Below are 14084 nucleotides of genomic sequence, written 5' to 3'. Positions count from 1 at the left end.
ATAGCTTTGTGCAATCATGTCGTCTTAGGAAAGGAACCTTTATTGGCCTGTGGAAAGTTCTTGAATGTCTCTGGAAATGTTAAAGAATAGCAACAACTAACTGGTGTATGGTTTTTTAGATTAGTTTTATTTATTTATTTATTTATTTATTTGTAGTTGTATGATGCCCTTGTTGCCAGGATCCACATTGTTCACTCCTTTGTAATAACTAGAATCTTTATAACACTCTCCAGATGCTGATGAGTGCTCAGAGCAACCGACAATCTGTGGCAGCAATGCAGTCTGTAATAACCAGCCAGGAACTTTCCGATGTGAGTGTGTTGATGGCTATCGGTTTTCAGATGATGGACGGACTTGTGTGGGTGAGTTTAGTTCCAGATTTTCTTAAATCATGTACTAGCAGGTTTTGGGCAATGTGGACCATTACATAGAGCACAGATGTGGCAGTCAGGTTTCAAGGGTTCTGTTTCTGATTCTGCCACTGTCTTGCTGTTACTTTGGGAAAGTCACTTAAAGGTGACCTTCAAAGAATTTTTATAACATTAGGTGTGTGTCCTGTTTTCACAGTTTAAAGAGCTTTTTAGTACCCACTGCTTTTTCCTTGTGAAGGTACACTGTAATCAAGCCACCTCTCAATCATCTTTTTGATAAGTTAAACAGATTGAACTCTCTAAGTCACTAGAAGGCATTTTCTCTAGCCCTTGAATAATTTTTGTCTCTTTCCTACAACCTTTCCAATTTTTAAATATACTCTTTAAAATATGGACAGCAGAAGTGTATGCAGTAGTCCAGTATCAGACTCACCAAGGTGTATACAAAAATAAAATCTCCTTCCTACTACCCTGTTTATACACCCAAGGATTGCAGTAGACTTCAAAAAAGCAGACTTTAACAACTCAGAACTAGTAGGAAAGGTCCCATAGAAAGAAAATCTAAGAGAAAAAGGAATTCAGGAGAGCAAGCAGTTTCTCAAGAAGACAGTATTAAAGGCACAATGGCAAACTATGCCAATGCAAAGAAAAAATAATAAATAAAAAAGAGGCCATTATGGATGCATTAGGATCTCTTGAATGACCTGAAAGTCAAAGAGAATCATACCCAAAAAATGGAAACATGGACAAATTCTGAAGGATGAGTACAAAAGAATAGCACAAACATGTAGGGACAAAATCTGAAAGACTAAGGCACTAAATGAATTACACCTAGCAAGGGACATAAAAGGCAATAAAAAGAGGCTTATAGAGCCTTGTACATCAGGAGCAATAGAAAGATAAAGGAAAATGTAGGTCCACTATGTAGCAGGGAAGGAGAGTGCATAACAAATGATATTAAGAAGGCTAAGGTGTTTAATGCTTAATTTGCGTTTTAAAAAAATTGAGAACAGATACTTAACATTAATATTAACAAGTGGGAAGGAACACTAGCCAGCACAGGGAAAGAACAGGTGAAAGAATATTTAGATAAGCTAGATGTATTCAAATTAGCAGGGCCTGATGAAAGTCACCCTGGAGTACATAAGGAATTAGCTGAAGCAGTCTCAGAACCATGAGTGATTTATCATCAAAGACTTATGGAGGATGGGTGAGGTTCCAGAGGACTGGAAAAGGACAAAAATAGAACCTGCGTTTAAAAAAGGGAACAAAGAGGACCTGGCAAGTTATAGACCAGTTAACTTAACTTTTTGATACCTGGAAAGATATTGGAACAAATCATTAAATAATCAATTTTGTAAGCACCAACAGATTAATAAGGTGATTAAATAAATAAATTTGTCAGGAACAAATCATGCCAAACCAACCTAGTTACCTTCTTTGACAGGTTTACTGGTCTAGTGGATGTAGGGGAAGCCATCACCATGATTTAACATGATTTAGTAAAACTTTTAATGTCCCAAATGACATTCTCTTAAGCAAATGAGGGAAATGTGGTATAAATGAGATTACTATAAAATGGGTGCACACAGCAGCGTATTATCGCCTAGGCCGACAAGGCCTAGGTCTAGGCCGGCAAATATGCAGGGGCGGCAAATTTATAATAGCAGCATTTTTGTAATCGCGGCATCAGTGACGCCGCGATTCTACCAATCATAGCGCGTATTGAAACCACCAATGACAGCGTGATGCCATTTAATAACCATACTTACGAGAATCCTAAACGTTAATAATATGACCGGAAGGAAGAAATTAAGCGGTTCTCAGTTAAAAGAAAATACTATACAAAAGAAAGAAAGGGAAAATGAAATGACAGCAAAAATGCGCAAAATAGATTCCTTTGTTGTATCAGTTAGTGCCGACAGAAAAGACAGTGAGACAGAAAAAATAGTTGAAAGTAGTAGTGAAGTAAAAAGTGAAAATATTGATGTTTAATAAGTTCACATGGGGTCGGGGTGACAAAATCATTAATCCGCCACTGGGTGCACAACTATACTCAGAGTAGTTGTCAATGTTTCACTGTCACTCTAGAAGGACATATCTAGTGGGGTCTTGCAGGGGTCAGTCCTGCATCCAGTACTAGTCAATATTTTCATTAATGATTTGGATAATGGAATAGAGAATGTGCTTATAAAATTTGCAGGTGACACCAAGCTGGGAGGGGTTGCAAGCACTTTGGAGGACAGGCTCAGAAATCAAAACAATCTTGACAAATTGGAGAATTGGTCTGAAATCAACAAGATGACATTCAGTAAAGAAAAGTCCAAAGTACTACACTTGCCAAGGAAAAATCAAATGCAGAAAATGGGGGATAGCTATGTAGGCAGTACAGTAGAAAAGGATCTGGAGGATGTAGTGGATCACAGACTGAATATGAGTAAGGCCTTTTGTTTTCAATTTTTATTTTTAAAATTTTCCAGGTTTTATCAGGTTTGATTAAAAAAAATTAAAAAACAGGAGAACATTTATAAAAAACTAAAATGAAGGGCAGGGGGAGGCAGGGAATGGAGGAGTGCCCGGTTGGGAGTGTCCTCTGTGTGTCCATGTTGAATGTAATCAGTTCATGATCACTGGTCCCTAGCAACCACCAACTACTAGTCCAATGAATAATTCATCTTTATCCATCATGATGAGGTCCAAAACAGAGCTACCACATGTTGGATGCAGTATCTTTTTATGTTAGAAAATTATCATCTATGACTTTTAGAAAGACTGATGCTTTACTAGTGCAATTCTCAGCTAAGTTTTCTTGAAGGCTGAATATAAATCTAAACAAACGTGATTTTAAAATTGGCTGTCTTCAGATCTCAGCTCTTTCATACTTGCCTGTTACTTTCAGCTGTGGATTCCAAATATAATTGGCGTTCATAGTTGTAAAGGGGGAAAAATTAAAATGAACAGTTACTAACATGCCATCTGATTTCACAATGTCTTAAAATTTAAGGCAGGTCAGTCTTAACTCCAGTTTTAAACTGTCCCATTGTGTTGCTCCCACTTCTGAGCATATGCTGACAAGCTTTCTGCTTGCTGTTTCTGAGAGTTGGACTGCATTGTTGGGGTCCTGAAGTGAGCTGGCTGCAACAGGGTTGCCGGAACAGGAGGGGCCAGGGTCCCTCCCACTTTTTACCTACTGTAAGCGACCCAGGGGTGGGGGGAAATGAATGGAGAGGAGCAAGCAGGGGGCTGGGTCCGGGGGGGGGGGGGGAGAGAAGAGGCAGCGCCAGAGTGGGGCCTCAGGGGAAGGAGTGGTGCAAGGGCAGGGCTAGGGGAAATGGGACGGCACGGCGGTGAGGCCTCGGAAAGAGGCGGTGTGAGGTAGGGGCTCCAGGAGAAGGGGCGGCGCGGGGGGATGGGGCCATGGTTTGGGCGTTGTCAGCCTCCCAACTTTTATGGACCTTCTGCTGCTCCTGGACTGCAGTCCATGGGGGACCATGGAATAGGGAATCCACATTCTTTGAGTAGGACCCAAATACCAATGTTCAAGAGGCCCACCTTTTACCCTTGTATTATGCCATTTATGAAACTACATTTCAACACTGTTGGAAATTCCTTCTGACTTGAGACTAGAAAAGACAATTCTTCCACACCTTTTCTTCCAAAAAGGGATCTACAGGTGGAAAGAGGGAGAATTCAGCTTCTTTTGCTCTCTTATATTTTAATCCAGATAAGGGTCTGTCTTCAGCTTAGTGTCATTCTATGTAACTCTCAGATTTATCATTTGGGTAATATATTGTGCTGCTTAGAACCAGTCCCTACTAATGCTGTTGTGGATCAGTGCTGTGTATAGGTTGGGAGTCTTGAAGTTCCTATTGGAACTTGCTAAAAAGGAATTGTAACTGCAGAGCATTGGGGGGGGGGGGGGAAATCGTGCTAAATCCCTGCTTAAAAAGAAATCTAAGCCTCTATGGTTTGAGGAAATTTTATTGTTAGCTGTGTAATGTCAGGTGGCCTGTGAAAGCTTTAAAAAAGTAACTTTATTGGCTCTGCCAAGTAACTTTTTATTAAATATTTCCTTTCTTACATATTTGGTTGTTTCAACATCTGCTTGGTGGAAACCTGAATTTAAGAATATATAGTCAGGCGTTTCCTACTCTGGGCAAGTACAGGCTCACACAATTTTTTTTTCCTTACTCCCTCTCAGGCTTTTGCATTTACAGAAGTTCAACTTTTATAGTAGTTGACTAAGTCTGAGGGTGCTTGTACAGAATGCGTGTTTAAAGTGAATTTCTTTGTGCGCAGATTAATTTCCCATGTGGAATTTTCATCCTGTTTAATATTATATAGATTCTTTAAGGGGTTGGATGCCTTGCCCTGGAGAAATTTAAAAAACCCAAGAGTTTAAAAATCAAAAGACACACTGAAAAAGAAATCATGCAACTTGTATAAAAAATTATGATACTCTTTTTGGACTGTCTTGTGAATATTGAATGATTTTAAAGGGAAAGTGTACCACCCCATTCGCACCTCCTTTTGTGTGGGCCCCTTCTGTTTGAAAATTCACGTGAAAGACAGGGTAGGGTCAGGCAGTGGAAGAGTTAATATTGGATCCTGGAAGGGGAATTTGACTCTTACCCTATCTCAGGGTGGAGGAGGAGAGGGAAAAGTGTGGAAGGACAATTAATCTTTTTTTCCTTCTCTCCACTCATCTCCCTTTTGTCACTTCAGCCTGAAACACTTTTTCCTTCCAGGCCCTGTTCTGCCAGCCCCCATATAGACTGCATCTACATTGCACACCAGTGCAGGCAGCATGTGGGGTATGTGTAGCTACATACCACAGTGAAAAGCAAGCTGCCTCCATACTGCAGTGTGTAGCTTCCTCTGTCAGTGAAAGGCTTTGACGGGGGGGGGGGGGGGGGGGAGGCAGCGGAGAAAGACTTCAGTAGCTCCCTAATGCCAGAGCCTTTCACTGTGATGAGGAGATCTTGCTGTGACAGCAGCTTTTGCTGGTAGCATTGTAATCTATATGTCTATACTGCTGAGAGAGAAGTAATCCAGACCTTGCTCTCCAGTCGTCCTGTCCCTCCAAAAAAGAGCCCATGAAGGGGTAGCTCTCGGTGAGCACTCATGCACCAGCAGTTAGAATGCTGCAGTGGCTGCACGTGTTGCAGATTCAAATATTTCTGGGAACAAGGGGATTTCAAAATTTATTTTAATTCTTTTTTGCCTCTTCGCCTTCTCTTAGACACCACAAGTGGGAGTGGGGAGTTCTGGAGAGTGATAGAAGTAGTGTTGGGCATGGAATAGCCGTTGTTACTGTAGGAAATGTGATAGCAGACACAGCTGTAAGTAGATTGTGTGATAGCTGCTGCAGTTAGCCAAAACTTCTCCCCATTAATCTACAAATGTATTTGGCTCTTACTGAGTTACAGCTCCCCTCTGCCAAGTGACAACTATCCTGGGGTAGTTTAGTGGGATACTGAATTATTCCCAGTGTGTTCGACTGATAGTTCAGCCAACATGTTGATAGGCCTATACAAGGTTATTTTCCTGACATTTTGTCAACCACTACTTGATTAATTTCAAAAAAGGAAATATCTTTTGGATGCTAGGATTTGTGTGTGTGACTTCTTTGGTGCATAGTACAATACATTTTTGGCCCAAAACTGCAAGGTGCTGAGTAGAATGAAGCCCTTCATTTGTAAAATGGCCTTGTCCTGTGAGGTATATAGTGTAAGTAAGTACAGACAGATAAATAAAACAAAGGTTCCTTTGTAATTTATATCTTTGAAAAATTGCTTTTCTTTCTCTGAAATGTATCTTTAGCTGAAGATTAAGTAGAGAGAAAATTAAATGTGTAAAATCTCATTTTTAATTTTGTGTTTATCTAAACTTACAGCTGTTGAACATGTTATGAACCATTGTGCGATGGGCACACACAACTGTGATATTCCTCAGCGTGCCCAATGTGTGGATGTTGATGGCTCTTCTTACATCTGCACATGTCTAGATGGCTTCTCTGGAGATGGACGCTCCTGTGTAGGTGTGTAATGCCATTTATTTATTTAGAACAGTTTTGCTGATTATTATATATGCTAGTGAGCCAGTTGATACCTGCCTTGGTTTGATTTTTAAATCATTTATTTTCGATTTTCAAATAGAAAGTGTCTTGGTCGATAGATCTCCTGACAGACATAAATTCAACCCTTATATTTCCCCCCTCATTTGTAACCCAGGTTGATAAATTGATAAGTAGCCTGGCTCTGATGGGAGAGTTGCAATAATCTTAAACAGTTATTAGTTTATGGTCACCTAAACAAAACAGGTCAGATCCTCAGTTGGTGTAAATCAATGTAGAGCAATGCCCGTTTATATCAGTTGAGGATGTGACCCACCATGCCTGGCACACTGAATTTGTAATAGTAACATGCTTTTTTTCACATTGCTTGGACTACAGGGCAGTGGTGGCTTCCCATAATTGTATGCACTAGAACCTTTGCCAGCCAAATCCTAACTATTTTATAGGGTCCACCAATCTATAGATCTGTTGCTTTAGAAATCCATATTTTTTTTTTAATAATGTGGGTAGGTAACTGTGTTAGTAAACTGTCAACAATGCTTTTTCTTAGAATTTTCTGTATAAATTTTGCGTGCTTTACCTCTAGAAAGCAAATCCTAACCTAGATATGGGGGAAAAACTTTCAAAAGCAGCAAAGTGGCCTAGGAGCGGAAGTTCCATTGAAAGTCAGTGGAATTTAGGATCCTAGGTGTTAGTCACTTTGAAAAATGAGACCTCCGCGCCTAAGCCATTTTGGCACCTTAAAAGAATCCAAAACAAACAACTTAACTGTGATCTATAAGCTATTGTATATCATGAGAAATAATCTGGCCTGATCTTCTGTTTTACAGATGTAGATGAATGTCGTCAGAACCGCTGTCATCCAAATGCTTTCTGCTACAACACTCCTGGGTCTTTCAGTTGCCAGTGTAAGGCAGGTTATCGTGGGGATGGTTTCCAGTGTGTGTTAGGAGGTAAAGTTTTACAGTTCTTCAATTTGGGACCAGAAATAAAGCTCAGGAATCAGAGGACAAACGTTTAATCTATTTCATCGCTAGAACAACCTCTCATGTTTCTTGGGTCTTCATCTTTATTACCATTTCCCCCCTTTAAGCTGCACCAAGTTGGCAAATATAGCTATCAATCTGTCTTGTGCAAAAAAAAATATTAGTGGCCTTATTGTTTTAATATTTAATTTGTCCAAGCATTCTGAGACTCCCAAGTGTATTCAGAGCCAGATTTTCTAAAGGTCAAATAAATAGGGCTATATGTAGTGGGCTGATACCACAATTGTGTATACACAAGGCCAGTTAGGCATTTAACTGGCTATTTACTCATACAAACCTAGCAATGGCGTTCAAATTCAACATGCCATTGCATTCACACTTTAGTGTGCCATCTTTGTCTCCTAAGGTGTTGAAAATCAAGCCCTAATGTTAATATGATTCAGCAGTGTCTTCACTTTTTCAAAGGAGCCCACCTCCATATTTTTCTGGGTTCCCCTTCTCCCCACCTCCACATTGGTTGCATACTTAAAACTATGACCTTTCAAATAGGTCTTATAGGTTCTTTGTGTCTGGTCCCTCGTCCCTGTTTTCACTTGATTTAAAATAGATATCTGTGGGAGTATTCATTGTATTATCTTTCAATTGATTCAGTGTGTTATGAAGGGGAAGGAGGAACACATGTTCACTCCTTCTGCAATAAACAGGGCAAGATCTAAGTGATTCTAGTCCCTATTTAGGGAAGTCAGTGACATAACGGTGGATATAATCTGTTCTGAAAAGGGATCTGTCTGTCTGAACAAAACAAACCTATTCTCTTTTTTTGTTAGGGTAATAGCTCTCTATCCATTCTATTTTTCTTTAAAGTTATTTAACCAGATGTTTCGGCTACTAGAATTATTCCTGTCCTTATGAGGCATTTATGTGTAATTTGCAATACTTGTTTTCTTTCACATATGTCAAAATTAATACAGCTAATGAGGAAAAAATAATTATTCCTGCCCAATGCCCTATTGGTATTAACAACTTTTATTCAGATGGGACAAGCTATCCAGTAGGTATATTAGCATGTTGCACTGTTACTGCGTGGCTCTTAGGCTGCATAAGTGGCAGGGCCGGCTCCAGGCACCAGCTTGTCAAGCAGGTGCTTGGGGCGGCCGCTCCGGAGAGGGGTGGTACGTCCAGGTATTCGGCAGCAATTCGGCGGACGGTCCCTCACTCAGATCGCGATCGCGGCTTTTTTTGTGTGTGCTTGGGGCGGCCAAAACCCTGGCGCCGGCCCTGATAAGTGGAGGAAACAGGCATATTGGTTTCAGATTTGTTACTGTAACTGCTATCGCATTAATACTATAAATAGTTTGTCACATTTCATTTAAATTACATTACAAACCTTTTCAGACATTTTACAATAAAAATGCTGCATATGGAGAGTAGTTTACTAGAAAATGGCAGTTCCAATAAAATAAGGACTGACCCAAACACGAACCCAAAATTTGCCAAACTTTTCTTAAGATTTGAAATTGTAGACAACTTTTTTTCCCTCATCTCTTCTCTTCATATTCCAAACAGAAGTGTTGAAATGACTATGAGAACCAGTCTTCCTGTTCTTAGATCTAGAACTTGAGCTTGCGTAAATCCATGTAGCTCCACTGGCTTTGTTTAGGCTACTCCAGTTTATACTACTGGACAATCTGGCCCAAAACATTCAACATGACAGACCCAAGAGTTTCAGATGAACATACTTGGGTAGTTAATCAAATCTCTAAGTCATTTGAAGCTTGCCTCTTATTAGTACTGCTTCTGAAACATTTTTGAAAGAATGGTTCTTTCTATTTATATATTTCTGTAGTACGGCACAAAGCAAAGTGTCAAAATATTTATGCAGTTGACAGAATATGATTTTTTAGAGCCCTCAACTTTTCAAAGCTTGCCCAAATGTGTACTTACATGACATACTATATTATGGCTGAAGCTTAATTTTTAGGGGGTCTTCCCCCTATATTTCCTAGTTGCCCTAAAAGTCAAAACTTTAGAACTGAGTGCTTAATGTCTCATCACTAAGGCAAAAGAGGCATTTGCAGCACACTGGTAACAAGCTGTTGTGTGGTGGTGGTATTTTATGTTTGTGGATCATATTTATCTAACTCATCCTTAACAGCACATATGGTATGTCAAATCATCCAATATTTGTAGACTTTTCTATACTAACTAGACTCACTGGAGCAGATTGAAGCCAGATTTGCAGCATTAATTCTGAAGCTCTATTTTTTGTCACCTTTTAAGCCAATGTTTCAGTATTCTTTCAACTTAGTTTTCATGCATGAATACCTATGTGTGTAGATGGAAAGTTATATAGTGTTTCTTGCCTCATTAAGTATTTCTCAAATTAACCTGAAGATGAGAACTGAGTTCTTGCCAGAGAAGGAACTTGTAGGTAATTTGAAACCAAATTGAAATTTAACGATTCTAAATTTTTCTGTGAGTCACAGATGTAGAAATATTGTTTTGGCATCTGTTGCATCCCTTTGTTACAGCAGAACCAATGGTTTAGTATATTGAAGCTGGCAAATTAATGTTATGCAGAAAGCCTAGTTTTAAGAATATATTGAATTTTGTCTGAATATATATATATATATATATAATGACATGTTTTCACTGTTCAAAGTATAGTATTTACTGCATAAAACAAAGGTCTACTAAACCTTTAAGTTTAAATTTATTATGGTTAATACAAAGTGACTTTTAGTGTAGTAACTTCATAATATTTTTACTGCTATGTAGGATGACTTCTACTGTATTTCTTTATGGAATTTGCCTAAATGCTTTTAAAAATCTGGTCCCAAGTGCCTAGTACTCCAGCTGCACCTTAAATCTGCTGAGTTTAATACCCTATTTGTTTGGCTGGTCATCATCATTTTTTTTTTTTTTTTACTCCTGTACCTTACTTGACCTTCCACTTTCAAGGTAAAATATCTTGCTGTGTATGGATCTATACTAAAACAGTGTTAGTTGTAATATAATAGCTGGTAGAGTTTTTAGTATCCAGTGTTTTTAGGGCTGAGAATCTACTAGGGTTCATTAAACTTTTTATGTGTCTGTTGTTTTTTTCTTATGACTTCTGCTATGAATTAGGGACATACCTAAACCACCAGCATCAAATTAGTTCAGTGCATAAAGTTTGATTACAAAAACTGCTTGGTAGGTAAGGAGCTTATCCTTTGCTGGTGAATTAAGTCTGATTGGAATACAGTAGAACTCTACTACTTCTCACTTCACTAAGGGCTGGTCTACATTAGGGGGAAGGATTGATCTAAGATAAGCAACTTCAGCTACGAGAATAGCGTAGCTGAAGTCGATGTATCTTAGATTGATTTACCTCGCATCCTCACGGCACAGGATTGATGGCTGCGGCTCCCCCATCGACTCCGCTTCCGCCTCTTGCTCTGGTGGAGTTCCGGAGTTGACGGGGACCACGTTCGGGGATTGATTTATCGCGTCTAGATGAGACGTGATAAATTGATCCCCGATAGATGGATTACTACCCGCCAATCTGGCGGGTAGTGAAGACGTACCCTAAGCTGCAACACTGGTAATTCTCACAAAAAACTTGTGGTTACTCCACTCTTCAACAGAGGGGTAGTAGCAGATGCTATAGAGAGGCTTCATATCGCTAAAACTTATTTACTTTTATAAATATACTATGATATGTTTAATAGTTATGAAGCTTTATCTATAATTAAAACCAAAATATACTTGTTAAAAGTAGTTCAAGTACATTTTCTGATTTATTTTTATAACTGTGCTTTGTTCACTTTATTGGCTGACTTTTAATATGTGGTGCTCCACCGTGGATCTCCCAGTTGGAGTATTTTAGTGAGGATCTACTGTATTAAAATTTACTATCTATCCAGGCTTTTTCTCTCCTACTTCTTCCATATCAAGGTGAGATCTCATTGACCTAAACTAATTCACTAATACACCTCTACCCCGATACAATGCTGTCCTCGGGAGCCAAAATAATCTTACCGCGTTACAGGTGAAACCGCGTTATATCGAACTTGCTTTGATCCACCGGAGTGGGCAGCCCCGCCGCCCTGGAGCACTGCTTTACCGCGTTATATCCAAATTCGTGTTATATCGGGTCGCGTTATATCGGGGTAGAGGTGTATCTCTCCAGGTAGCTATCAGCTTGGAGATTTTCATTCAATTAATTGCTCAGTCCTTGCTACATATAGTCTTCCCAGCAGCTTATACAACTGGCTGCTGCTGAAATGGGCCTCTTGAAACAATTAAACTGACACATAGAGATGGGCCCAAGCCACGAAGTTTGGACTTACAGCTGAACTTTACTAATAAGCATCAAAATTTCAGTTTTAAGAACGGTAGAGTCAGAACTAAGCATCTGTTGAATCTAATAGACAAAATGCTGCTTTATTCAGCCTTTATTCTCATTGGCACAAAATTAATCTTGAACACTGGGTTCCATACAATGAGTAACACAATCTGTTTTATGCATTTTCTTTTTCTCAGAAGTAGTTGTTGGAAATTGTCTGGAATTTTACATTCATTCCAAACTTAGCCACCTTGTTCATGAAAGAGTTGATGTGAGCAGTGACATTCCAGCAGCTATTAAGAATGTCTGAACTTCATTATTTCCTCACGCTTCATTTTTTCAGTTCAAAAAGGAACAGATGTCTGAGCCCTCCCACGCCTGCAAACCCCAGAGGCTATGTTTACTAAACAGAAAAAAAGAAAGATTCTTGGGTTGGGACCTATGGCCACTAAATACTACTCACACAAGTAATGTGTATAATCTCTTTCATATAAGAAATGCATTGACAGCATAAGTCTATTTACTGTTTGTAATCTATCACTACAAATACAGGATGACAAAAGCAAAAGTAAACTGATAAATAGGGTTGAGATTTTAATGTTGACATTTTGAACCTGATCTTTGAGACTGTTCAGGACTAGCAATTGAAAATCCCAGTGTAGTTTCTTGTAGTACCCAGAATGAACTGTCCAAACAAGAAACGTAAAGTAACTATGAGATAACATAATGACTCTGGGCACAGTATGAAAACATTTGCTGTAGTTTCCATTTGAGAATGAAAATGTGATTGAGTTGGTAGATCAGAAGTTGAAAATATTTTAATGGCTTATAAAATTGAATATCTGAATTTGGCATGATTACAAAACCAGTGCATAATCACTTTTGATGGGTGGCTAAGGGGAGGAAGATGTCCCATACACTATGGAATTTGAAATAAATTGAAAATGACATGGATGCTGAAAGTGTGATGGAACAAAAATTAAACAGCTGTTGCTGTATGAAGGTCATTCTTATACATTCATAGACTTCAAGGCCAGAAGGCATCACTAAGACCATGTGGTCTGACTTTCTTCATAACACCAGCCACCTCACCCAATAATTTCTGCATCACCCGTAGTATTTGCATCAAGACCGTAACTGCTGTTTGAGCTACAGCATATCTTTTAGACAGACATTCTGTCTTGATTTACAAGACTTCAAGTGATGGAGAATCCACCACAGCCCGAGGTAAGATGTTCCACTGGTTAATTACCCTCACTGTTAAGAATCCATGCTTTATTTCTAGTCTGAATTTGTCTAGCTTCAACTTCCTAACATTGGATCTCATTATGCTATTTTTGCTTGATTAAAGAGGCATCTAACATCAGAAATCTCTTTCCCCATGTAGGTACTGGTAGAATCACCACTTAGGCGTGTCTTGAATAAACTAAATAGATTGAACATCTTAGATATCTCTCTGTAACAGATGTTTTTCAGACCTTAAATTATTCTTGTAGTTCTTTTCTGAGCCTTTTTCCAATTTTTCAACATCCCTTTTGAAGTGTTGACACCAGAATGGGACAGAGCATTCCAGTATGGTCTCACTAGTGCCGTGTGCGAAGGTAATACTACCTCCGCCCTCCATGACATTCCCCTAGTTATACATAAAAGGATCCTATTTACCCTTCTAGCTGCAGCATCACATTGGGAGCTCATGTGCAGTTACTTGTCTACTGTGATTTTTTAAGTCCTTTTCAGAGTCACTGTGCTCCAGGATACAGGCCCCTGTAACAGGGTGGCCATTTACCAAGCGCCCCCTCCTGTGGGAGGGTTGGGTTCTCTTTACAGGTACCCTGCCTCTTTTAGCCCCCTCTTACAGGCCCCTGAAGAACTATGCACAGGATTTCACATGGATAACAGCACTCGCTGCCTGGGTTTAATATAAAAAACAATTAATTTCTGGCCCCAGGTTTAATAACAGAAATGGGTCCTAACAGTCCTCAGGGTCCCAAAATAAAGTCCATCACCACACAACAGTCCATACTTAACTCTCTTATTTCTCTTACAGCTGGAGCTCATCTTCCATCCCAGTCTGTTCTCATTGTTCTTCCTAGCTAGATAGCCTTCTGACATGGCCTCTAGGCCCAAACTCCATTGAGGTTTCCTCAGAGCCTCTTGCTCCCTCGGCTTCTCTCTAGATCACAGCTCCCTTGGTCTCAGGGTCTTCCCTGCAGGAGCTGTTCATGTTCTGCAATCTCCAGAGCCTCCCCACTTCATTCTTTTTCTGTTTCTGTTTTTCATGGTGAAGCAAACTTGATTGGATAGTTATAGCCGCCACCAGC

The 14084-nt window shown here is 39.5% G+C and overlaps 1 protein-coding gene across 1 annotated transcript in view; it reads left to right on the top strand.

The window, feature by feature from the left end:
- The window catches only part of NID1 (nidogen 1), a 77338-nt gene that overhangs the window by 31785 nt on the left and 31469 nt on the right, over positions 1 to 14084 (top strand). The window contains exons 10-12 of the mRNA XM_005291189.5: positions 234 to 362; positions 6268 to 6411; positions 7278 to 7400. Coding sequence (XP_005291246.1) covers positions 234 to 362; positions 6268 to 6411; positions 7278 to 7400 — 396 coding nt within the window. The remainder of the gene's footprint in view (positions 1 to 233; positions 363 to 6267; positions 6412 to 7277; positions 7401 to 14084) is intronic.

The sequence above is a fragment of the Chrysemys picta genome, chromosome 3 (genome assembly GCF_011386835.1).
Source record: "Chrysemys picta bellii isolate R12L10 chromosome 3, ASM1138683v2, whole genome shotgun sequence".
Lineage (NCBI taxonomy): Eukaryota > Metazoa > Chordata > Testudines > Emydidae > Chrysemys > Chrysemys picta.
Note: the sequence above shows the minus strand (reverse complement) of the source record. Positions and strands in the feature narration are given on the sequence as shown.